General features: G+C 46.6%; 1 protein-coding gene and 1 non-coding gene across 7 annotated transcripts in view; one reads left to right on the top strand and one right to left on the bottom strand.

The window, feature by feature from the left end:
* The window catches only part of LOC100119066 (hemicentin-2), a 41,837-nt gene extending 25,139 nt beyond the window's left edge, over window positions 1-16,698 (bottom strand). For 2 of the 6 annotated variants that reach the window (XM_016984723.3, XM_031926219.2), the window contains exons 1-3: window positions 16,477-16,698; window positions 15,448-15,961; window positions 950-1,131 (exon numbers count right to left, since the gene is read on the bottom strand). In XM_016984723.3, coding sequence (XP_016840212.1) covers window positions 950-1,131; window positions 15,448-15,487 — 222 coding nt within the window. In that variant the 5' untranslated portion in view covers window positions 15,488-15,961; window positions 16,477-16,698. The remainder of the gene's footprint in view (window positions 1-949; window positions 1,132-15,447; window positions 15,962-16,476) is intronic. The other 4 variants (XM_008212125.4, XM_031926217.2, XM_016984724.3 and 1 more) reach the window with 4 other exon arrangements.
* On the top strand, window positions 5,559-5,699 carry LOC116416832. Its single transcript, XR_004227174.1, has one exon. It is a non-coding gene; the product is annotated as a U4 spliceosomal RNA (small nuclear RNA).
* Window positions 16,699-25,473: the final 8,775 nt, after the last annotated feature.

The following is a 25,473-nucleotide window of genomic DNA, read 5'->3' as shown; positions in this document are numbered from 1 at the left end:
GCGCGTAATTTAATATTCCGATATGGCCCCGATACTCTTTCACTCTCTCGTTTATTATATATACCTTATATATTTCGCTCTTGCTGCTCGCGGAGGCGAACGCGACACAGGTCGATACGCTCGCGCGCATCTGACACACATTTGCAAGGAGATATAATATACAGAGCCGTGGAATATCTATTATATCTGCTGTAATTTTAATATCGCGTATATTATACGACGTGTGCGAGCTAATACACTCTAATCGAGCCATACACGCAGAGTAGCGTTAATAGCGCCGAGTCGTCGTCGAGGGTTTAAAATTCGAATCCGCGCGCGGATACACGGCAATTCCACCCGTACGCACAATGTGCTCGCTAAAATGACTATACCATCGGCCCGAGCGAGTGCGGATCTCTTTATTTCCGCGCGCAGTCTTCGCGCGTTTTACAACCCCACGTACTAAATTCGCAATAAAACGTAACGCTCCGCAGCGCACAGAGCTCTCTCTCTCTCTCTCTCACTCGTTCGTTCCGAAGCCAGAAAAATTTACATGAACTTAAGTGACTAGACTAACGCGCGCATGATAATTTAGCGAGCAGTAAAATTCCGGCTCTTTTCTCGGGCGAAATTTACAATTCAAGCGGACGGACTGAGTGAATTTCTCATTTTTCCTCGCGCGCAGCTCTATAGTAGGATCCATCAGGAGACGTATACGCGAGAGAGGCCGAGGGATACGGGTGTAATAATACGACAGCCGCAGCGCGAGCTGTCAGGCGACCCAACGTACGTATACATATATGTATGTATATGTACGTGTAGAGGAGACACGTGGATACAGCGGAGACAGAGAGGGAGAGAAGCGACGAGGGAGCATGTTCTCTCGTTACACAACGATGGCGGGACTGCGCTGCATCTAATCAGAATATAATAGCCCGAGAGCGATGCGTGCCTCTGTGTATATACGTACCGTACGCTGTCCCAAATTGTGAACGCGGCAGTTGAGCAGAGCGGTAGTGCCGACGAGAGCGGTGACGTTGTGGGAGAAGCTCGTGTCGAAGTAGGGCCCTCGATCGAGTGGCTCGAGGTGCTGCTGCTCCTGGCCCAGGTGCTGCTCCTCGTCGGCGTCGCCGCTTCGGCACCTCGCCGAACCTGCAAGCACACATAGAGCAAACCTTATAAGCGGTTAAATTTCGAGCGACGCTTTAATCAACGCGTGATTCTCCGTGAACGCGTAGTGGTATAGGCTATCACACTTTGGCCGAGCTCGATTTAATCGAGTATCTGCATTCGGTCAGCTTTGCCCTTCTCTCGTATATCGAGATGGAAAAGCTTTAAAGCTCGCGGCGGGAGATTCTAATTGCCCTGTCGAACGCGGCAAGAGAACGAGAGGGATTAATCCTGCGCGACGCACATCGGTTATAATTTTTATCCATTGATTGCCGCCGCGGCGACGTCAGGAGTCCCCTATATATATATACGCGCGCTTAATAAATCCATCTTCAAAGCGGCTAATGGATGTCATAAAACGTAGTGGATAGCGACGGCTTTATTAAATAAACGAGCGGATTTGAAAGGATCCTCCCCGCGCGCGCGCGCTGAGGATTTTCGAAATATTATTTTTATACGCACGCGATCTATGGTTTATGCCTCGTTTTCTCCCCCTCCAAAAGACGCGCGACTTTTTCAAAGAGAATTTTTTAAGCTGTGCGGTGTGTGTTGTATACAAGTCATCGTTGCGTATTTAGTTAAAGCTTGAAATATCATATTACGTGTCTTCAACGAAGCCGCGAATTCCAGATCGAAAATGAACAAATCATCGGCGAAATTCAACCGAACATTCTTCTCTATATCCACAAATGCACCGCAGTATAAAGAACGAAACATCCCCTGCCAAACGAATTCCGCGCGCAATCCTCCAGCGAAAATATTTTCAAAACGAATTCAGCTTTGAAACACAACCTTCACCGTATCAGAAATTCTGATACCCACACACACACACGCGCGCGTGCAAAAACGACTTACATCCCCAAAGAGGCAAGCAAAACAAACGATCCCTTTCAACGTAGCGGTAGCGTTTATTGAAAACTCGCTCACCGACGCACAGAGCCGCGATCGCTGAGCAAACAGCTCGCGAATCGCATTGGTTTCACGGAAGGCAAACGCCGCGGATCTAGCGCATTATCGCGCGCGACTGCGCCTCGCGCAACTTAGCGCCGGCATTAATCAACGGATATAATATATCCGGAGCTGTCGGCTCCGAGAGCGAGTCGAAGAAACACGCTAAAGACCTGTGTATAGAGAGAGAGAGAGAGAGAGAGAGAGAGAGAAAAGCCGTTAAATTTTAACGCGCCCTCGAGTTATTCTGTATTCATGTAATGGAGCTTCTTGCTCGAGCGAGCTGCGCATGAATCTCGGAAGAGAGCCGAGCAGCCGAGAGAAGAGGAAGACAGTGTATATACATAGAGGGCGATATAACTCGAGCTCCGGGTATTTAATTTTCCGGACGAGCTTCTTTAAACGAATCAACAAGTAAAAGGGGTGAATGGTATGCCGAGTGGCTCTGTCCCTCTCTCTCTCTCTCTCTCTCTCTCTTGCAGCAGCTCTCGAGGAAATCTCTCGCCGATGCTCGAGTTTGCTTATGACAAAGAGGCGAGCGTACAAAATTAAGACTCCCTTCGCTCAGCTCCTCTGTATATACTTTACGTAATAATCCGGGGAAAAATTCCCAACGACAGCCGGGGTCTTACGATACTTGTATGAGGAGCTTACGCCAGTTTATAACGTCTTAGCGCCCGCGCGCTTAAGGCTGAAACGACTGCCTCGTATATATAGAGAGATGAGAGGACTAAGCAGGAAATATGAAGCGCTTGCAGCTAACGACGACGCTGTGGATAGAGCGGAGATGGATCGAGAGATGCTGGAAATGCAAAAGGGGAATTTCGATGCTGTGCGGTGATAATGAAACTACTTGAGGAGTTTTTGTAGAATACGATGATATAAAATTAGTTCCAATTAGCGGAGCAAACATTCCGCGCCCGCATGATTTAATTCGAGCAGCGTTATATATTTAATCGAAATCCTTTGTGACCAATTGCGCGCTCCTTGAATTCTATAATTTTCCAACGCTTTGGCGAACAATGCAATGTTAATTACGGAATTTCTCAATGAGAATGCAATAAACGCCAATTTAAACGGGACGCGTATAACGTACACGCTTAATGGAAAATTCTGCTTAATTAACCGTTAAATTCATGACGTGTGTATATATATATATATATATATATATATATATATATATCCGAATCGCTTAGAAAGTATGCGCGACGAGTTAATTAAGAAACGGTACGTCCCTTTCAACTTTCAAAATCTCGAGCAAATTCCAATTACTTTTCGGAACGTCATCTCCATCACACACTATATAGAGGGTGATATCTGCCGAAGGGAAAACCAGAGGCATATATAGGGGGCGGACAAGGTACATACATAGGAAGGAAGCGGAGGAAGGAAGGAAGGAAGGTCCGCCTAGCTGTGCGAGAGGGGCGAGAGCAAATAATTCTGTGTTTTACAAGCGACTTGGCACAGACGTCATGTGGAACGAGCCGCTTCCTCCTCAACCTCCTTTTCCTGCATCAGCTCCCGCTGCAGCGCCTCATCCTGCGCTTCCACATATACATATATCTATACCTCTCTATGCACACACGTTCCCCGCGCTGCAGCTCGGCCAGTCGCGTGTATACATCGTCTTTGCGACGTCGTTCCCTCATTTTTCCCCCTCGTGCATGTGCTCGTGCATGTATCATACGTATGCGCGAATATTCGCGGGCACAAAGCGAGCCGAGTTTCGGCGCGCTAATAAGCATGCGGAGCGTTACTCCCGGCTCTCTTTGACAAGCCTCTCGCTGTACATACACATTCGAGAAGCATATCAGTATAGGCTCGGAAAAAAAATCGTTAAACCGGCCTTGCAACCAAGCGCAGGGGTCGGCTCCCCCCTTTTACAGCTTTTATATAAAATGAATGATACCCCGTGTGCGTGTATTTATACACATCGGTAGCAGCAGCATGGCGTGGCGCTTTATTTTACGACAAGTTGGAGAGCAACGCGCGTAAACAAGCCGGAGAGCTGAAGTCTCCTTAAATCACGCGCGGTAATGCCCGCCAGGACAACTCTGTAGCTCGCGACTCCTCCGCAACCTGCAAGTCACGCGCGTATATATATATATATATATAATATACCAAAACGCCGCTTTCGTTCGGCCCTTGTGTGCACCTTGTACAAAGAGTCTAGAACGCGCGAACTGCTCGGATGATTTAGAGGCGCGCAAAATATAACACACGGCGCAATTATACGCAACAGGGGCGACGCAATTGCGTCGGCGATTTACAGCGGGTTCGGAAAAGCCAAAGAGAAACGCGCGGCGAAGATTAAAAAGCGGGGAACGAGCCGCAGTGCTAGATATATAGCGTAGGAGGGAGATTGGGACGATGAGACGCGATGGGAGAGAAGCTCGAGAAAGATGGGGCTAAGAGCTGCCGGGGCAAATAAAAAAGAGGATGAGGGAAGCCGCGCGGGCTTGCGGAAATGGACCAAGTGGCTTCCGCCGCTAAAGCCGAAATCGTAGAGCGCAAGAGGGAGTATGGGAAGAAAAAAAATTAAGGTGCCTCGGGACAAAGGCCGCCCCCACCCTATAGCTCGGATTAAGCACGTTGATAATTCGTCCTTGCACAGTCTCGAGGCCTTATCTCGGCACTTCTCTCCCCGTCATCCTGCCGGGGTATTAATAAATATAAGTGTTCGAGAGAGTGACAAATGAACGCGCCGAGGGAGCTCGAGCGATCGGCTGACTCATCCCCCCCACGGCTGACCTAAAAGCTGCAGAAATTAAATCGACGAAAAGAGAGATGAAACGGAGAAAGTGTGCGGCATAGGGGCGAAAAAATGGAAAGAGTTAACGCTCGCGCGTATATATATATCTATAGAGAGAGAGAGAGAGAGAGAGAATGAATGAGGAAGAAAAAAAGAGAGCGCGAGAACAGCGGGGAGGCTGGGCGCGAGCTAGAGGGATGAGCGCGGCGGGGAAAAATTATACGCGAACGATTTGCTGCAGTGTCGGCCGCTTCGATCGACCGCAGAGCTTCGGCGAGATTTTGGTCGCCTGACATTGACGACTCGCGGTGTAAGCTCTTATATCGTATTTATTTTTATCGCACCGTTCGCTCGTTCCTTCGCGAATTGCATTGCCCTTGTATTTATTGTTCAACGCTGCTCACTCGCGTGCATTTTGAAAATCGCGCGCGTACGAGAGCTCGTTTCGCACCGCATCGCCGAGCGCGCAACGAATAAATTGATTTTATTGCCGACGATAAAGCACGCGTGGCCGGCTTTGAGTTAAAATGATTAATACGCAGTTTCCGCGAAATTCAACGGGTTTGTTTTATAGCGGCTTTCGAATTGCGCGCCAATTTCTTCAGTTCGCGAGTTGGCCGCCAGGCGGCTACGGTCTTGGTTTTCGCAACCTACAAGCGAGACAGAGCAGCGACGGGTACATAAGGAAGGCCGAGAGCCGGACAAGGTTATCTCTGCGCAGTGGCGATATCGTAACCAATGAGGTTCTACCGAGGTGCGATTATTGCTAGTTGAAAACTTTTACCAATACCCCGCCAAGACGATGTGAAATACCATCGGCTACGGCAATTTTTGACAGCCCTTACGAGGGTTATATTTTCAATGAAAACACAATCATCTATACACTCGGTTGGTTAATAATATCCAATTCGACAACTATTGTTTGTTCCTCGTACTCTCGTCCATTGTTCGCTTACGAATAACCCATAACGACTTTATAATATAATTGTATCTATACACATCAGAGTCTTACGAGGGTTATATTTTCAATGAAAACACAATCATCTATACACTCGGTTGGTTAATAATATCCAATTCGACAACTATTGTTTGTTCCTCGTACTCTCGTCCATTGTTCGCTTACGAATAACCCATAACGACTTTATAATATAATTGTATCTATACACATCAGTCTTACGAGGGTTATATTTTCAATGAAAACACAATCATCTATACACTCGGTTGGTTAATAATATCCAATTCGACAACTATTGTTTGTTCCTCGTACTCTCGTCCATTGTTCGCTTACGAATAACCCATAACGACTTTATAATGTAATTTTATCTATACACATCAAAATCTATCGCGTGTGTCTGCCGATGCATTAAATTCCATATTTACCGTATCGAAATATTTACTAATTTTGTCGTGCCTGATCAAACAATAGATTTCAAAGCCGATTAAATTTAAAGCTAAGAGCGAACGAATTTAGGGAAAAAACGCTGATTACTCCCGTGAAAGCGCAAAAGTGTCAATTATGGACGCAAATCGAGAAGACAACGAACCTTCAATTCGCCAAAAACGTATCGTTCAAACATGCGCCCGTCATTCCATCCGAATTAATAAGCACAAGAGCGAGCTCATCGCAGCGCTGAATTAATTTTTGACAACAAACAACTATATATATATATATATATATATATATATATATATATATATATATATATATATATATATATATATATATACGTACACTCCTCGGTGAAACTTGCCGCAAATACCATTCGCCGCACGAGAATCGAGGATCGTAATAATGGAAGTTTACGGGGCGATAATAGAGCATGACTTGTACGCTTTGAGAAGAGGCCGCAAGGATAAAGCATCGCTGCCTGTAGTTTAATCTGGAATTTCCAGCGCTAGGCGATACCACCGCACGCGCGCGCAACTTGAGGCTCTGTCCCTTCACCCACACACCTTTATGACGCTTTCAAGTCACGTGGAAGCATGACGGAAGTAGTTTAGTTCCAGCAGCTAAACATTTCGTTCTCGGATTAATGAAACTGTGCCGTCACCTCGTGTGCGGCAACTTTCGTATACGCGACGCGTGGGAGTATACAGTTTGCGCGTGTATTTGCCAAAATTAAATGCAAAGACTCGGCGCGTCGCTGTTGTTGCTTCGATCCCTTGAGGGGAAGAAGTGAACTCGAGAATTGAAATACCATGCACAGCGCAGTTCTCGCCTGTATGAGTATTCAAAGTTTCGGAGGCCTCTTAAGCAGCGGGTCATTCTTAGAGCCGCCTATATATGTATATATATATATATACATATCGGCCGATCCGTCGGGGGGTAGTTATCGAAGTGCAGTTGTAGTCGAGCGTTTGCCGCTGCAGCTCGGCAGGAGATTGCCGGAATCGACGTCTGATGCCTCGAAAAACGGTTCGGCATTGCTACCTAAATTACTTCCTAATAAGACCCTTAAAAGTTCGCAGTTAAACTTTCTCTCTCTCTCTCTCTCTCAGCCTCGATTTGCCCCCTTCTTTCCCCTCTTGCAGCGGCAGAAGCTCTCGGCACACACGTACACGGGGATAGAGTACGGCGACAAGCTTGAAAGTTGCTCGGCCAAGTTTCGTTCAAAAGCAGAAGCGGCAGCTCAGCGCGACGAGTGCTTCTGGCACTGCTCGTCGTCGTTCCCCTAGTTCCATGTGTCTATTCTCTCTCCCCTATATATATATATATATATATATATATATATATATATATATATATATATATATATATATATATATATATATAGTCGCTCGACGAAAGGATAAGGTGCGGGCAATCTTCTTCTTCTCGAGCTAGCACGTGCGCGCGCGAGCGAGACTTTGAATAAAACTTGTAAATCGGCTTAGTTGAAATCACACAACGCTTATCTGCCCGAAGCAAGTTCCTCCTGTACTATAGATATAGGTACTACACTGTTGATTTATTAACTCGCTTTGGTCCGCGAAGCTGGAGCGGCGCATCTCGCGAAATAACAAACTCCTTTCATCAGGCCGAGGAAACAATCGTGTCTGATTATCTCGGCCATTCGTTCTCCGCGCGCTGTTCTTTCCTTCGGTTCGAGCGAGCTTTGCGAAGTGTGTTTTTCAATTTTCCCGACTTTAAGCTGCAGCTTTCAAATAAACTCGACTCGATCATGTATGAGCAACGAGCGTCGAAAGCTTATTCCCCGAAGCTCCTTTGCATGTCGCGTATATAAGAGCTTTTCTCTCTCTCTCTCTCTCTCGTCCGCAATGAGATTCAAAGATATAAAGCACAAAAGTTCGCACACGAGATCAAAGCGTCCAAGCGTGCATTAATGCAGTTCTCACGAGGAGGTGGGGGGGGACGACGACAATTATTTCGAAAAGCCGTAAAGATAGGTGCGGCTGGACAAAGGCTGCGGTGCGCGAGCATAAAAGAATAAGCAAGAGTAGTATGTAACGTGGCGGGCGAAAAAAAAGAAGAAAAAAAAAGAGGAGATAGAAGAAGAATCCGACTGCAGCAGCAGCAGCAGCAGCAGCAAGCAGCATTCGCAGACAGTTGACCCGCATAAATTCCGCCGGGCACAAAAGGTAGATTCTCATTAAGGTAAAAATTGGCTGACTAGTTTCCTCGTCGGTAATGGCGAGCGGGCATCTTTCTTAAAAGCTTTTAGAGCGTAAACTACGACGCAATTTACTTTGCCTTCTCTATCTCCGCTTTCCCCTCGCTCTTTCTCTGTGTCTCCTTTATAGTCCGTCTTATTGTCTCAATTCATCTTTCTCTCTCTCTCTCTCTCTCTCTCTCTCTCTCGCACGCGCGCGCGCGCATTCGTTCTATTCTAATTCCGCCGCGCTGGCGCGTGTTTTTCGAACGTCTTATCTACCCCTCTCGATCTTCCGTTTCCTGCTCTTTCAGGCTATTATGTGTACCGACCGTCAGCTTCTTCCGCGTTTAACCGTCAGTTGCCTTCAATGAACTTGCGGAGAAACGAGGCCAAACTCGACCCCAGTCTGTAGACACAGCTCCGATCCATACTCGCGGAAAACAAGGGAAGAAATTTAATCGCCGATAATATCTTGCCGCTGCACCCGACGTTTGTTTCATCGACTCGAGTCTTCGCGGAGCTGTAAATCCGAGCTTTTATCCGATCGCGCATATACGCCTGTGCATATAACGAGCCGGGCTTTAGGTGATATACGCCGTCTCGTAATTTTTCACCGAGGCTATGCGGATGTGTATAATGGAGCTTGGCGGAACGGTAAATATGGGATTTAATTAATCGGCGATAAAAGCTTTAGCGCGTGGAAATACTTCGCGCCGTTTATACCTATGCATAGAGGGCAGCTCTTTATCCTTCTTTTTCAAATAACCCGCGCGAATTCCGATATTTTCTGTTTATTTGCGTAATTACCCGCATCGCCGAGCGCTGAACGCTTTTTTATGCCCGCGCGATGGGCGTTAATTTAACAGTCGGCGTTTCTGCTTATCGAGAATTGAATTTTTCGATTCCTCGCTCGAACGCTTTGTATTATAATCTTATCGCTGTACGTTTAAATCGCGAGCGCTTTTTCGCGCCGTAAATTTTGATTCGGCGGCGTTTCACATTTTTTTATTCCATCTCCGCGTGCGTGTACACTGTTTATGCAAATATAACGCGCAACGTTCTCGATTTATTCACGACAGAACGGGGGAGTGTGTCGCAGTACCGCATCGATGTTTGTACATGTGTGTAAGCAATCATCGCCTTAATTAACAGGTATTATTTTTTATATTTAAATTTAAAAACAGAAAATAATTTAAAACGCTTTCGCACTTGTCCAGCGAATAATCCGCTATACAAATACGTTCGAATCCCTCGCTCCACACAGATCCGTATATATAGCTATAACCGTTTATATTAATCCGCGGCGGGATGGAACAAAGGCGCGATTGCAAATCGAATTCGAAAGAGGCGCGGTGGCGGCCCCTGATTGTTGCCGCGCGAGCAAGCTATATCTATATATAGCCGTCGAGGGCGTTAACTGCCGGGCATTAAACTTTTCCTCTACAATAGCCGGACGACTACGGAGCAAATGGCCGCAAGACTATTAGCTCCATTTACAAATTGATATGTAAGAGCTGCCGCGCGTGCGCGTATATATATATATATATATATGCATACAGTATCGTTATCTCCCGAAGCGCCTTTTAAACCCGGATTTAGCGCGGAGGTGCAGAGACCTCGTGCAGGTGTGCCAGCTCCGCAGTGAAATAGTAAAATCAAAATTAATATTCATAGGTGAGGTACTATACTGCAGGTGCTTAGCTCTAAAAATCCATGCATCTATGCATTCATACAATGGCTATGAGCCCTTATACGTATGCATTCGAGCATTTTTAAAGTCAGTATAACATAGCGCAGTGCATTCGCATTCAATTCCCGTATAGCCGGCGGAAGATCGTTTTAATGGGACACTTGTCGGGCAGATAAGCCTCGACGCGGATTGCTACAGCGCCGAGAGAGCCTTTCGCTTGCGTGCGAGCCACTATATATATATATATATATATATATATACACCTCGCTCAATCCTTTTTCCTCGGGCTGTCGCAGCAGCGGCAGCTCTGGAAATTATTTCATTCAGAGTCGAAGAGCTATTTCGGCTTCATAAAGGCGCAAGCGAGAGCTATCTCTCTTTCCCCTGAAAAAGAGAGACTCGACACTCTTACTATGCACGTATACCTGTATTTCGCATCGAGAGGAGGAATAGAAAAGAAGAAGGAGGAGAGCTTCTCGCGCTTCGCGTGAATAATCGCTGATGGGAAAATTAAATTGAGAAATTTCGAATCGGCAGTCCCGATCTGCGCGCGGAACTTTTTTTTTTTTTTTTTTTTCGAACAAATTACCGCGCACGAGGGTCGTCTTATCTTTTACGAACGACTTTTCTTACGTATAATACTCGGAGTTATATCGCGGCTGCGGCGTTTGACAATAAGAAGTTATAACTTTGTCCCCGTGTATAGAGTGTGTAATCTTTTTCTCTTTGTGAACCAATTCTTTACCGCGTGTACGTCCTTTTGTCGAGAGATTATCACTCGGAGATAGAGTCCGTGCAAAATGAATTCGACGAAGATTGCTGAGAGCGGGGAAATTTCTTGGGAAAAAGTTCGTATCGATTAATTCACGTCGAGCCGTTTCGATTTACATTCCGGGGTATAACTTTTTCTGTGTGTACGTAGCCCTTAGGCTGACACGCGCGAGATGCGAGCGGGGAGAACTTTTTCGAAGTAGATTTTACATTCGCGATTGAATCGAAGAATAAACCGACTCTATCGCGTTTCTCGTAAATACAACTTTGAAGTCTGATCTTCCGAAAAACTCGCAAAGTGGACTTGTATCTTGTTTTGCCAGCTTATATTGTTACACCGCAAACTTTTCGACCAATCGATATAATACCCTATTAGCTCGCATTTGTCGTGCAGCGGACTTTTGCGAAAATCCAACTTATTAGTAAGGAGAGAGAAAGCGATATATAATTCCGGCAAGTTACGGCTCTTAATACCGAGCTTCTGGCTCCAGCAGCAGCAGCAGCAGCAGCAGCCGTAGCATCAAGTTTTAATGACATAATAGAAATTCGCGGCATATCAGAGAACACATCTTGGAAACTGGGGCGCATACTAGAGACACATACATACGGAGCATAGGACAAACGCGAAAGGGGGAATTTCGTTCTGGTCTGAAAAACCGGCCCCGCAATCCAACTTCCAGGCGATTGATGTTTTCTCCTTGAAACTACTGCACTAGTACAGCGCGAGCTTGCGAGCTTGCGATGAAAAATGGCTGCTATATGGAAGAAGAAGAAGAAGAAGAAAGGAGGCGCAAAAAGCGGCTATTTATGCATCGTTATCCTCCGAGAGAATTGTTTTCGCACGGAGGGGAAGAAGATCGATGTCGTCGTTCGCTAATCACGCACGGTAATAATTCATGTTTTTTTTTTCTTTTTTCCTCCACCATGAAACTATACAGATAGCCCTCTACTCCAGTGGATTTCGGGTTATAATTAATTTCCATAAAATTTCGACCCATACTCGTATCGGATATTTATTTCGTCCATAAATTAGGCAATGAATCTTGATTAGGAGTCACAGCGCATAGGCCTCGCGCACGCGAACTATGAATCACACGTTATTCTAACAATCGCCAGGGAAGATCTCTCTCCGTGGGCGTTTTTTCGTTGCTGTTATGTTTTATTTTATTATTCACGCACACACACACACACACAACACATCGCTCGGCAATAAAATCAATCCCGCGCGCTCGAATTGTCGAAAATAACCGCGCGAGCGTTAAACAAAAAAAAAACGTACAATGTAAAAGCTTAAATTTTCGCGTTTTTGTTACATAAATCTGCGTTTGACGCGAAAGCGAACGATTTTTGCGGATCTCAGTTTCTCTCAGCGGGCGAGCGCAAGCAGTGTTAATTCCAGCCGTGCAGAAGAATATCGCGCTTTTATTTTCCGGCGTGTTCCTTAGCGCAGCCCGATGTCGTCCGCGATAAAAGCTTCCACGTAGCTATATACCTCTCTCGTTGCTATAATGCTGCGCACGCTCTTTTTACCTTTCCCACCGCGCGGCGCAGCGTTTCGTTTTATTACGCGCTCGCCCCCACATGTATACATGTGAATGTATACATATATAGTTATATATTATTATACGAGAGAGAGAGAGAGAGAGAAAGCTCGATTCCTATTTACCGGCACCCTTGGCGCTTTAATCGCGTTAAACTACTGCGCGCGGCGTAGTACACAGGCTGCATTAAATGCATAAATATTTAGCCCCGCTCGAGCTACGTACACAGTGCTTTGTCGCATAGCAGTAGTAGTGTGTGTGTGTATACGCGTGCACACAAAGCGAAAGCAATTAACCGGGCCGAAAATCCGTTGTTTTTGCAGTATAACTCTCCGAGAGTGAGAGGGAGAGAGTCAGGAGTCAAACAGAGTATACACGCGCGCCAGCTTCCTCTATTCTCTCTGACAATCCGTGTAAATGTTTCTCCTATACTCTCTCTCTCTCTCTCTCTCTAGCGTTCCGCCCCTGCGGATAGCTCCGCGCAGCGCTGCATATACACCCCCCTCTATGGATGATCGAGCTCCGTCTTTGTCTTTCGTCCGCGGTGGCTATACACAGCCGCACACCGACGGCTCTTTGTCGGCCCCTCGACTCCCGATCGAGCTTCTACATGGAATCAACACCGAATCGCTCTTTATCTTCGCCTAGCTAGATCATCCCCCACACGTACACACAGGAAGCTTGTCAGGTGTCTGTGGGCGGGTGTACAGAGTCGAGAAAAGTTTTTCGCGGGTTTCACACGCGTACCGGTCCCTCTCTACTCTCTTTTTTCCTCCGTCGAACTTTCGGGGCGCGGAACTAACTTCGGCCTCACTCTCTATATCGATGTATTCCGTGTATACGCGCGCCGGCTAAATTGTTCGCGCGCGCGCGCGCGCGTATAATACCGGAGAGAAAAGGAAAACCTAGAGCCCAAGTGCGCCCGCGTATATACTTCTTCTTCTTCTTCTTCTTCTTCGGCCTATATATAACGCACTACTTTTTGTTTTTCGCGCGCGTTCGATCAGAGCTGCCCGCTTTTTGTCGTGTGTATACGCCGCTGGTCAACATTACTCCGCAGCTGCGTCGATATATAATGGAGCGCGCGCAGGGAAGAACGAAAGCTGCCGCGGCTTTTCAATGGAGCGTATAGAGCGCAGGCTGCCACGAGGAGAACCGCGAAAAAAGATGAAAGGGAGAAGTTGTAATTGAAGTAAAAGAGTTCCGCCGCTCGCTCGCGAGTATAGAAAAGCGAAGTCGGAGAAAAAGGAAGAGAGAGAGAGAGAGACGAGCGCGTGTGCGGAAAACGAGAAACTGCAGATGTAGAGACAAGTGTGTATACATTCGACGCTGGAAGGAGAAAAATTATGTAAGAAGTTCGCCTACGGTAGATCTTTTTCGCAGGCGAATTTCAAATTCGAGCTTAATTCCCGAGCGCGACGGCTAAGCTCGAGCCCGACACGGCGCCGCTCGTTTTTATAATGCGACTGGCGGCCATTTCCCGGCGCATGTGTGCGGGATAGTACACCGCGGGAGGGCATATGATACTAGAGGGAACGAAACGAGCTCGCAGATTACGCAGTATACGTTTATTACGAGAGATTTTTCAAAAAGCGCGCGCAAGAAAAGCTCGGGAATTTCGACGGATGAATCCGATAAAGGGCGACGCCTCCGTGACGACGAGCTCGTCTTTTCGCCGAGGAGAAAATAGAAAAGTTCCTTTTGCCAGAGCCACTTGCCCCTTCTATGATTCTGTGAAATTTGGCGCACAGACGAAAAATTTTAACTCCACTCCCGTGGGACGTCTTTTTCACCGTGTATACACGCGCATAAGCACAAGCAAACGCCTCCGATGAAAAAGAAGATAAGAGAGACTTCGCTAGGATATACGCGCGCGGTTGACGAGATTAAATTTTTCCCGCCTCTCTCTCTCTCTCTCTCAAAGCTAATTGGCGTTTTGAATAAACGCGCGAGCGCAAAGCCGCTTAAATCTGCCGGGCCGAGCTTTATTACTTATGAAATTTCACGGTCAGGACGCGCGAGGACGCTTTGCTTGCAAAAGAAATTATGGAAAATAAGAAGCGCCTCTAGCTCGCAACTTTCTTTCTTTTTTGCCCTCTCCTGTACATACATGCATACGAGCGAGCTTGCGCGCGCGCGCCTAAAAGAGCAATATTTGCCGGGCCGGGAAATAAAGTGATTTTATGCATCGCCAGATGGATTTGCACGCGTCCTACGCACACACGCGCGCGAGGGCAAACATTTGCTCACCCTGCAGAAGACAAATATCAAGAATTGTCGCGCGCGCGCTAATTAAAACTTCAAATTTACCGGGAGGGGCCGCATCGACGAGGAGCTGCACCGCAGGGAAAACAGGCCGCTCTATTCTTTTAATTGAAAATTAAAGCTCTCGCGACTTTCGCCGTTGGGAATACATCCCAGCCGCCTTGACGCGCTTTTCCGCGGGGCGAATTTTTCTCTCGTATACACACACGCGTAGCCTACTTATGTAGTTTGTTCGCTTTGACACTTTTTGTTTGTTTTCTCGCTCTCGGGTCGCGCAGCGATCTTTGAACTTGCCGCGCGACTCTTTGCTGGAAATGCAATTAAAGCTTCAACTCTTATGTGTGTGCGAGGATCTCTGATTCGTTTTAATTTTTCGAATTGCCGCGCTTTGCTCTCCGTTTGCGAGAAGATTCTTTTTTTTTTCCCCCTTAAGGGTATATAATTTCCTACACACGAGTTTCCCTTTTAATTCGACCCTGTGGCATATATACCCGCGTATAATACATTCCGGCGGAGTACGAGGGTATTACGCGGGGAGCGATGAGCATAACGGCGCGGCTGAGCCTAATGAAATTGGACAGTCGGAAGCCCGGGACACATAAGGATAAAGGTGTGCGCGAAATAAGATAGAATCATATACGTGTGTTTGTCTTCTTGTATAAATACAAGCTTTTACGTGTCGTCGTATACGCTATATATATATATATATATATATATATAGGTATACAGGTGACTCACCGGCGAACAGCAGGCTCAAAGCGAGAAGGATGCGCCTCATTTTTCCTGCTTTTCTCCTCACGGCGTTGCGGCGGCGCCACTACTACAGCTTCGCATCGTCTCTCTTCTACGTATACCCATGGCTGTGCCCAGCTCTCTAATCACCTCTGCAAAATTCCAAGCTCTATATCTGTATAGCTCGAACACACACTCGAAGCGCTGAGATTTCTTCTCTCGAGGCACGTAATTCTCTCGAGCTTCTATTTATTCTGGCGGAAGCTCGAACACTGGACTCTTCATTTCCCCCCGAACAACGGCGGTTAAATCGTCGTCGTTTTTCATTCGCCGCGGGAATTATTTACACAGTCGAATGGCCCCGCCAACCCTTTAACACAGATAACGAACAACATCAACACACTGCAGAAGTGCTGCTAGGTATAGACAGTCAGTGTCCACTATTGTATCACACGGTGGCTCGACACTTATTGGCGGTGGGCATCACTGCCGAAATCCTAATTGGCCCCTGCTAACGCTGCTGAATTTAAAACAGCGACGTGCGTCGCTCAGTTGATGGGAGGGAGACACACACACACACACACACACACACACACACACGGGAGGCCGGTGACACGAGTCTACGTATATACATGTATAGGAGAGGGAGAAAAGAATGGGTAGAAAGGACGCTTAACCTTCGGAGGACACCCTAGGGATACATTCCTACGACGCGTGACCGACGTGCGGCGCGCCAGCGAGCCAATCGTATAAACCCGACGATCCTTCTTCTTCTCTTCTTCTTCCCTCTCAACCCCCTGTCGACTATTTAAGGATCGTCGAGCGCCTTGGGCTTGTTTTTTTTTTCTTTATTTCATTTTAATAATATTAAATAAATTCTCTAATCTATACACAAGCGTAAGCACAGATACAACAGAGCTAATTCGAAAGTTCGAAAGCCGAAAATGCTCGGCGCTCGATCAATCAGTCGATCGTTTCCGCGAGGGTATCCCCAGAAGGTCGATGAGTGTGGGTGAAGAGGGACAATGCACTTACGAGTCGCGCACGTCACATAATAAATCACCAGATAGGAGAAGCTTCGGAGGGGGGAAACAAAAAAAAAAAAAACTTGGAGAGACTGCGGCTGTATACGCGTATGTGCGAGCTGGGATGGGTGTCTCCGATGGCGCAGGCGCGCGGTCGGAGAGAACGTCCTTGTGCTATAACGGCCGCGGTGCTGTTACCCGGCCGAGACTTTCGAGCGAACTGACGCGCCGCCGTCGCTGCCGCCGTCGCTGGGATATGGAGACAGAGAGAATAGCTGCGCTGGTTGGGTTATATTGCGCAGGCGTCGTCGCCGCGCTGTACGCTGACTCGAACCACTTACGAGGAAACCTGCCTCGCGCTGATGAGGCTACTGCTATCTAACCGATCGCTTTTTTTTTTTTTTTTTTCTTTTTAGCCAAACCTTTTACAAAGTTCGATTGCAAAATATTAATTCTTCATTCCATACTCCCAACTATAACCCGAATCGCATTTCCCGATAGACGTGGAAAATATCCATCTTCCAGGCGTATATGGGAAGCGAGCGCCTATATCGCAGACATGAATCCAGCAATATTTCGAGCCGCTTTGTGATCCATAGCTTAATCGTCGGCATCTCTCTCGCGTATACGTATATACGTAGAGCTAGGCTTATATAGAGCGGGAAATGGTGTCAATCGTCTTGCCGAAATCAAACATCGGTAGTACAGCCGGCATAATTGTCGTTCGACTCGTGTCTCATGGCCGATATTAATCCCGCCATGTCCTCGGTTATACGGCCCTGTCTGGCACGCTGGGATGGATAATGGATATAGATATATGCCGTGTTAGTTATATTTTCCCGTTGAGACTTTCGCGGGGAATGGAGTTGAAGAGGCCGCCGCTGCAAAGCGGGAGTTGAACTCGTTATGCGCGACAGCGTGAAAACGTTCGCGCGCTCGCGGAGCTTTTTTGGCACGAGCCGAGGCCGAGCTTCTCAATTTCCTCCAGATGTCCCTCTCCTCGAGGACCTCGAAAATTCTTCCGAGAATGCGAGTGAGCTCTGAGAGATAGAGCCTAAAACAGTATGCTCTTGCCAAGCGCGCGATGGTTTGCACGTAAAGCATCTCGTTTGTCAAGCAGATGTTTGAGCTTGGAATCAATCCAAGCATCGCGGATACCGTCGTGCCTTTGACTTTGGTCGAGAGCTGCTGCTGTTATCACTCAAAATTCGATGTTTACTCGAGCTCTCAGTCTCTCAGTCTCTCTCTCTCTCTCTCTCTCTCTCTCTCTCTCTCTCTCTCTCTCTCTCTCTCTCTCTCTCTCTCTCTCTCTCTCTCTCTCTCTCTCTCTCTCTGCTGCGCCGAAATCGATGCGTATAGATATAGCCCAATCAGCTGCAAGAAAATTAAGCGAATTCGCTTGACCGCCTGTTTACTTGAAAGCTCTCTCCGAACAAAGCCTTCCCTACTCCCGCAAGTGCTCGCCGGAGATCAATAACAACATCAATCTAGTCTTATGGTATAGTCGAGAGCGCGGTTGGCGTATATACGTAGATGGCTTGAGGTCAAGATCGAGCGGCATTGTGTGATCCTCTCAAAAATCTGAAAATACAATTCGAAAAAGAATAGACCCGCGCAGCTGTGTATAGGTTCCAATTAAAAGCCGAAATCTCGCGAAGACCTCGTTAAGGTGAACTGTAGCTTCGCGAAAGCAATCAATTGCGCAACGGTAAAATAAGGTATAAGGATGAGGAGAGAAAAAGTATAGTCTCGGTAATTAAACATCGATTTCGGCGAGATAATAAAAGAAATCGAACGCTTTCTCTCTGCGAGAGCGGCGATGATTAAAGAATCCTTATACTTTCAATTAAATCGAAAGACGAACTGGAGGAGGAGAGAATAAGGCGAGTAAAAAGCTCCGGACGCATTTGCATACATAGTGCTGTATGTATATACGTAAAAAATATGAATACCGAAGTGGAATAAACCAAATCAGGTCAGGCCCTCGTTTAGAGCGCATTGAAACTCCCCCTCTATCTCTCTCTCTCTCTCTCGATTTTTCTCGCTCTTAACTCTTCCTCCCATCGTATATATATATATACATGTAGCTAAGAATCCGGAGTTTCTTCTTGTCTCGGAAGGATTTTTCAGTAAAAAAAAAAAAAATATCCCTTAGGTTTTCCCCCGTCGTAGCAATTAAAAGTCGCCATCGGATTTAATTCCATTAAGTCCCCATTGATTTCCTCGCCGATATAATGCTACAGCGAGGATTTAACCAGAGCACTATTATCATCGGATTACACAAGCTCTCGCTGCTCACTGCACGGCCGCGAAGCTCTCGTTCTCAGCAGCTCGTAATACATGCATTCTACTTTGGATTACACGAATTTTCCGGGGAGAAAAGTAAATTCTCGCCACCTCGCATAATATTCCAGCATATATAAGAGATATATCGAGCGCTGCAGGGGATTAGTTATATTATATTAATTACCCGCGCTCTATATATATAAACTCGAGGATTAATCGAAGCCGAACAAAGTGCCTACAGCTCAGCTCGTAAAAAGAGCCGAATTGATCGCCCGGATAAACGCGCACTAATTCACGAGGAATCCCTCCGATAAAAGTCGCGCGGCCCAGATCATGACAGTCTACGCGAGTCCGCACGTCGACGCTCTCCACTGCGTATCCTCCACTCTATATACATTGAATATCAATGAAAAGACTCAGTTTGAGGAAGCAGCTTCTCCGAGCGGATAAATATAGAAGAAAAAAGCTCGAGTCGGCCCGTTACACCCGGAAGCTCTGCTGATTCCTCGGAAAGAGAGCTCGCGAGAGAGAGAAGGACAATGAGGGTGTGTGTATGCGTATATATATTGCCGCGAGTGCCAAAACAAGATTTCGCGCTTCTCCCCTATACTCGGCGGCACCTGCGTTGCTGCACACACACGTCCCCGATATTTTTTTTTTTTTCCTCTTCTCGTCGCGACTCCTCGGGATTTACATGCCGCGGAGGCGAAATATACGTGCCGCGCGCGGGCTGGCTATAAATGCGCGCTGGTGTAGGAGAGAGAGGAAAAAAAGAATAAATACTCTATCTCGCATTACGCCGTCGACGCGCGCTCGCACCGTCAGCAATGAAAAAGCTCCGCGCGTCTTTGTCCCCCTGTTTTCCTCGCCTACTCTGATTTTTCACTCGCGGCTCTCTCTGTATTTAATTTCCTACCTATGTATATATGTATATAGCAGCGAGGATCCCGTGCGCGCGAGCCGAGTCATTTTGTCGGGCTCGTAGAGAGGAGGAGGGCGACGAGAGCTTGTTTCGCTATGGCCGCGCGAGCGAGCGCAGATTGGCGTAAATGTGATAAAGGCGCACGTGGCCAAGTTTCGTCCGTTGCGCAATCAATTATTAACGTTAATTAAGGACGCGGCTCGCGCGCGAGTTATACTCTCCGAGCGCCCGTATAATAAATGAATTCGCCACGGGCGAGAGCTGAATATAAAAAAAAAAAAAATAATAATAACGTCAAGAGGGATTATGATGATGGTGGTGCGGAGGGAAATTGTTTAAACGACGAGTTCTGTTATCGCGAGGCAGGCGCGTTTTGAAGAACGAGAATCGACGTTCAAAATATCACTCCGATTCACGATTCGGTTCGGGAAAAATATAATTATCGATTGGAAAATTTTCGAGCGGGAACTTCGATTACATTCGCGAAAGTGAGTGAGCAGCGCAACTTTGTTTTCGCAGTGCAGCCGCGTAGCTCGGCCCCGTCACATTTGTTCCCGTAATAACACAGAGAGCCGAAGAGAGAGAGAACTGGGCGTCGTACGCGCGCAAACATATTTCCGCCGGATATAAATTGCACTTCCTTCTCTCTCTCTCTCTCTCTCTCTCTCTCTCTCCCTCTTTCCAAAAACTTTTCGACTCACACGCTCGCAGAGAGAGAATATATTCGGAGCCGCCAAAATTTCCAATTTCTCAGAAGCGTCGCGCCCGAAAAATGGAAATCACGTTGTACAGCTCGAACACGAGTCGAGAATGTAACGTGTAAAAGCTTCTATACGACTAGGCGTAATTATTACGTCAGTCAGAAACACGCGAGAGAGCCGGGCGTATTTTATCAAGGCGCAAGTGTGCGTGTGTGTGTACGTTGATGGGTTAATACCAGCGCCGCACCGCAGCCGATTCGATACCACGGATAAATGAACACGAGTTTACTCTTGCCGGGGCTGCCGGCGCATTGTGTGTGCTCGCTACAGCCCCACAGCGTGAAAACTGTTGACTCGAGCTTTAAGGGCGTAGAGTAGCGCTGTGTACAGTGCGAGCAAGCAAGGCTTTTATCGCGAATATTTTCAGCCGATTCTGCCTTCCGCGGCTGAATATTTAGCTTAGCGCGTACTCTGCACTGTACCAAAGCGCGCACACACACGCACACACACGCGCGCGTACTATATGAAGCGAGAGCAGGTTGTTAAACAGAGAAAAGCTCGCGGAAGAATGTAACGCGCGAGAGAAAGAGTTGAAGGTGCAAGAGCTGGGCAAAACGCTCTCTCGCGCGAACTTTTCCCCTTGCCCCGGGGCGAGGCGTAACCCGCTTTGCAGCATCGAGTGTGTAAGAAGAGAAGCGGAACTTTTTCACCATCGAGCGGCCTTTCTCAATTTTCCCCGAGATACTTCCTTCTCTCGGCATAATAAATCGCCGCGACTACTACCACTCGATATGGCCCCGCGTCCCGATGGAGCAAGTGCGCGCAGAGATCTTTACTGCGCCCTATAGGATCTGAATACAAATTTCCGCTGCTGCTGCTGCTCTGATTTTTCCCCGCAAGCAGACGCGCGAGCGCGTCGATGGCAATTAAAAGCTCCGGCATCGTATACGCCCCCGCATCGGAGTATATAGCTATCTCTCGGTCTGCGGAAAGTCTTATATATATAGATATACGCGTATAGCCACCGATGAATCTCAAGCGGTAGCCCGCGAGTCTGCAGCGCATTAAAAACTTCCAAAGTTAGCCTCTATACCCGCGCCCTACTGAAATCTGCCCAAAGAGAGAACAGATAGGGGCGAAGCTGCCGGTGCGAAACCGCGTGCGCTCAACTTACGAGCGCCAAACACCCCAGATAAATCAAGCTCCGGGAATTCCTGGGCTGTAGAGAGAGAGAGAGAGAGAGAGAGAGAGCGATGCTAAAAACCGCAAGCGACGCATCGCCGATAAAGAAACGGACGCTATATCGGTGCATGTAGCTGTATAGGTGAACGAAACGTGTACAACGTCAGAGCTTCGTCAAATTTTCGACCTACTATGGGACGTATATAGGAAAAATTCCGAGGCACGCGCGAAATAAAAGTGCTTACACGGATAGAAGAGCGTGTATTATATAGATATGCGGCTCGCTTTATATAGTATATCCACACCTAAACTCTTTCTCGGGCGAATAAACAATTATAACGGAATTTTGAATTTTTTGTGTCTTTTATTTACTTTTTCGCGAGCAGAAAATCTAGTCGTCGCTATATATTTCGACATTTTTCCCTCTCCTCTAAACTCGCTTGGCGCGGCGGGACAAGTTTATAAAGAATGTTTTCCCCGAACTTTCAGCCGCAAAGGAGGCAAACAATAAGACGAGTCACTTTCGCGGGGAGAAAAAATGTTGCTCCACTCGTACGAGATTATACTGTATATCGTATAGTTGCGAAATACGAGAGTTCCCGGAATCGAGCGGAGATCGTTTTCATTTCTAAAACCGCTCTGATGAAGTGTGTGTATAACGATTTTTGTACAATAGTTTGAATGAAATATCAACAAAAATTACTGGATTTCCGCGAAAGTTCCTTTATGGTTTTTCATTCACTGCGCTCGCTTGCGCTTCTTTGTGTGTGGATACAGCGAAATAGCTATTAGAGGGCTTAGCAATTTTTAATAAAAAAAATCCGAATATCGTGCTTTATCGAATTCAGTCCGGGGGGATTCGAAAATGAAAAAAAAGCTGCGGACGGCCACTGCGTTGAAAAGAATGAAAGGTGCTGTATGTTTGTGTGTGTGTGTAGGATATCATCAGGAAAGGGCCGAACCGTGTGATACACTTCCCGACTTTTCGGCCTATATAATAACTGCACTGGAGGTTGCAATACTCGAATCGATATACCTATGTGTATAAAATACGAGAGCGCGGGAAAAGGGAAATATTCAAAAGTATTATATTCCGTGCGGATTCGCGGCGAGTGTCTAAATTTGATGCGAGCGCGGCTGTAAAGCTCAGCGTAGCATGTATTGTAAATAGTAAAATCCGACTATGTTTGCGCCGCAATTCGAGTAATGAGAAAAGTGACGAAAAATACAGCAGCGGCAGCTACGCGTTATCTGCGTTTGAAAAACTCGCCGCTGCTGAAAAATAAAAGCGGAGAGATAGACAAAAAGAGGATGTATACGCGCACTAACGGATGTACAGGACAATATCAGTCGGAAAAATTAGCTTTTTGTCGCGCGAGCGATAGTGACGAGCCTGGGAGGGGGGGGGGGCGAGTAACAGCTGCGCTGCAAGCTCCGTGATTTGCAATACTCGTACAATACGTCGCTCAAGCTTCGCGTTTACGCGCTTTTATAATTGACAGGCTGACACACGGTGAGCTTTTTCAAATGTCAATGTAAGCATAGCTCGACGTGTACACGCACATATCCACACACGCTGCACATGCGACATGCGTTTGCAAGCTCTCTTCCGCATATTTCATGTGTATATATGTGTGTACATAGCGAGAGGGCCACCGCCGAACCGACGGGGTTATTACATAATACAAGAGAGCCGAGCGCGGAATTGTCGCGCGAGGGAGTGTGTATGGAGCTTGCAAGCTCGAAAATATTAACTCGATCAATCGACGTCCTTCCTGCACACTCGTCTACGGCCTATTCGGCATCAGGGGAAATAAAGTATTTAACGACGGATTACTGCAGCCTAGCTTGTTGCGGCGGATGACAGTTAACGATGTTTTAGTGCGAACTTGCGCGTTTAATGATAATAGAATCGCTCTCCGCTATGCGACGATGATGGATTATGTATGATAGTCGTTTGATTTTACAGCGTTTTGGTGTGCAAAAAATCTATCGAAATCACTATCGAAAAGCCATCAATCGATACTTGTTACAGTTTTTACAATACGCGTAATAAGCCGCTGCGCGATTCGAAAGTGTATTATGCATATCGATTCCGCGAAACTATATCGCAGCGTCGAGGTTCGCGCGCGTGTTTGAAAATCCGAATTGAATATTTCCAATCGTCAAAAAGGAAGCAGCAGCAGCAGCAGAAAATTTCGTGTATAAACACGCGATATTCATCACGTACATACATCGCATTCGATTAAAAACATACACGCGCTTATCCACAGCATCACCGCAGCGCTAGCTAATACCGCACGAAAATGAAAGAAAAGCGAACGAAAAATAAACCGCGAAAATTCGAAAAAGCTATATAGTTGCTGCAGCTACAGCGCCGGTATTAATTACGCTAATAACAGCGCGAGGTACCGCAAAGTTTCATTAGAGCACAAGCTCTTGAAATAGTTCGTGAAATACGCTCTCGAGCATAGAGAGTGAGAGAGCGAGTAGACATAGCTGGCGCTGAAGCTATATATACACTAGAGGATAAATAAGCAACCGGAGGGAATTTTAATCGCCGGGCGGCTAGCGTCAGCGAGCTGGCCAGAACGGAAACGGAAAAAGAAGCGCTTGCGCCCATCTGCACACAAAACAAGCCGCTGGCTATAGCGCTTTGGGCGATGGGAGACTTGAATATAAGAGAGAAAAACGAAAATTACGCGTCGTCGCTGCGGCTACTCTACTTCTTGCTGATGGCCAGAGGGAAAGGGAGGGGGGGGATCTCGAGAGGGTAGGTGTAAAAATGCCCCCCCCCCCCCCCGACTCGTTTGCGCGCACCGGTGATTTATGCCTTCCATCAGCGCGCTGCTCTCTCTCTCTCCGCCGCGTATGAATTGCCGGGGCATTTTTTTCCCTTCCTAGCGGCCGCTTTTCTACTCCCCGTAGTTATTATTATTATGTATATATACGTGTGTGGGGGGGGGGGAGCGGGAGAGCCGAGGGAAAAACTGGAAATTGATTGCACGTACGCCAGCTGCGAGCCAGCCGCTTTGACAACTTCACCTACCGCCACGACGTCAACGCCCCATCGTTCTACTTCCGAACACACATCTCTTTCTCTCTCTCTCTCTCTCGCCTCCTCTTTATACCTATATATATATATATATATATATATATATATATATATATATATATATATATATATATATATATATATATATATATATATATATATATATATATATATATATATATATATATATATATATATATATATATATATATATATATATATATATGCGCGTACAGCGCGAAAGCACTGTACTCGCGCGAGCTTTTCCTTATGCGCTTTAGCCACTTTAGCGTGTGTGTGTGTGTGTGTGTGTGTGTGTGACCCTACAACCTGGAGTGTGTAGTTTTTCTCTGCCCCCGCGTCTATATTTTTTCACTCACTTCCGGCTCGGTTTACGCGCGTATAACAATATACGCGAGCTCAACTGCGGGGCTGATGCAAGAGGGGGAAATGCTTTGCATTTTTTTTTTGTCGGCGGCGTTTGAAATGTGTCGATAACGTATTGTTGTTTGAGAGAGCCTGATGTTATATGGACTATTTACGGAGTCGATATAAAAAGAAAAAAAAAAACGTGACGAATGAAGATGACGAGGGGAGAGTATATCGAGTTTCACAAGGGATATTCATTATCGGTTATAACGGCTCATTGGCTAGAGTCCTTGAGAATAAGGAATCGGCGGAGCTTTTTTTCTTTGGCAATACATCTTCGTATACGAGAATGACTGTGATAACATTAGAATATGAGCCTCGAATAGTATCGCTGGATAATCCTAAAAGCATAGCATAGTACAACGCAATTTTTTACGGTTTTCTTTTTAGTTTTTTACCGGTGAACTTTCGCTTTTCAAATAAGCCGCTCAA

This window comes from Nasonia vitripennis, chromosome 3 (assembly GCF_009193385.2).
Source record: "Nasonia vitripennis strain AsymCx chromosome 3, Nvit_psr_1.1, whole genome shotgun sequence".
Lineage (NCBI taxonomy): Eukaryota > Metazoa > Arthropoda > Insecta > Hymenoptera > Pteromalidae > Nasonia > Nasonia vitripennis.
This window is presented reverse-complemented; position numbering and strand designations above follow the sequence as displayed.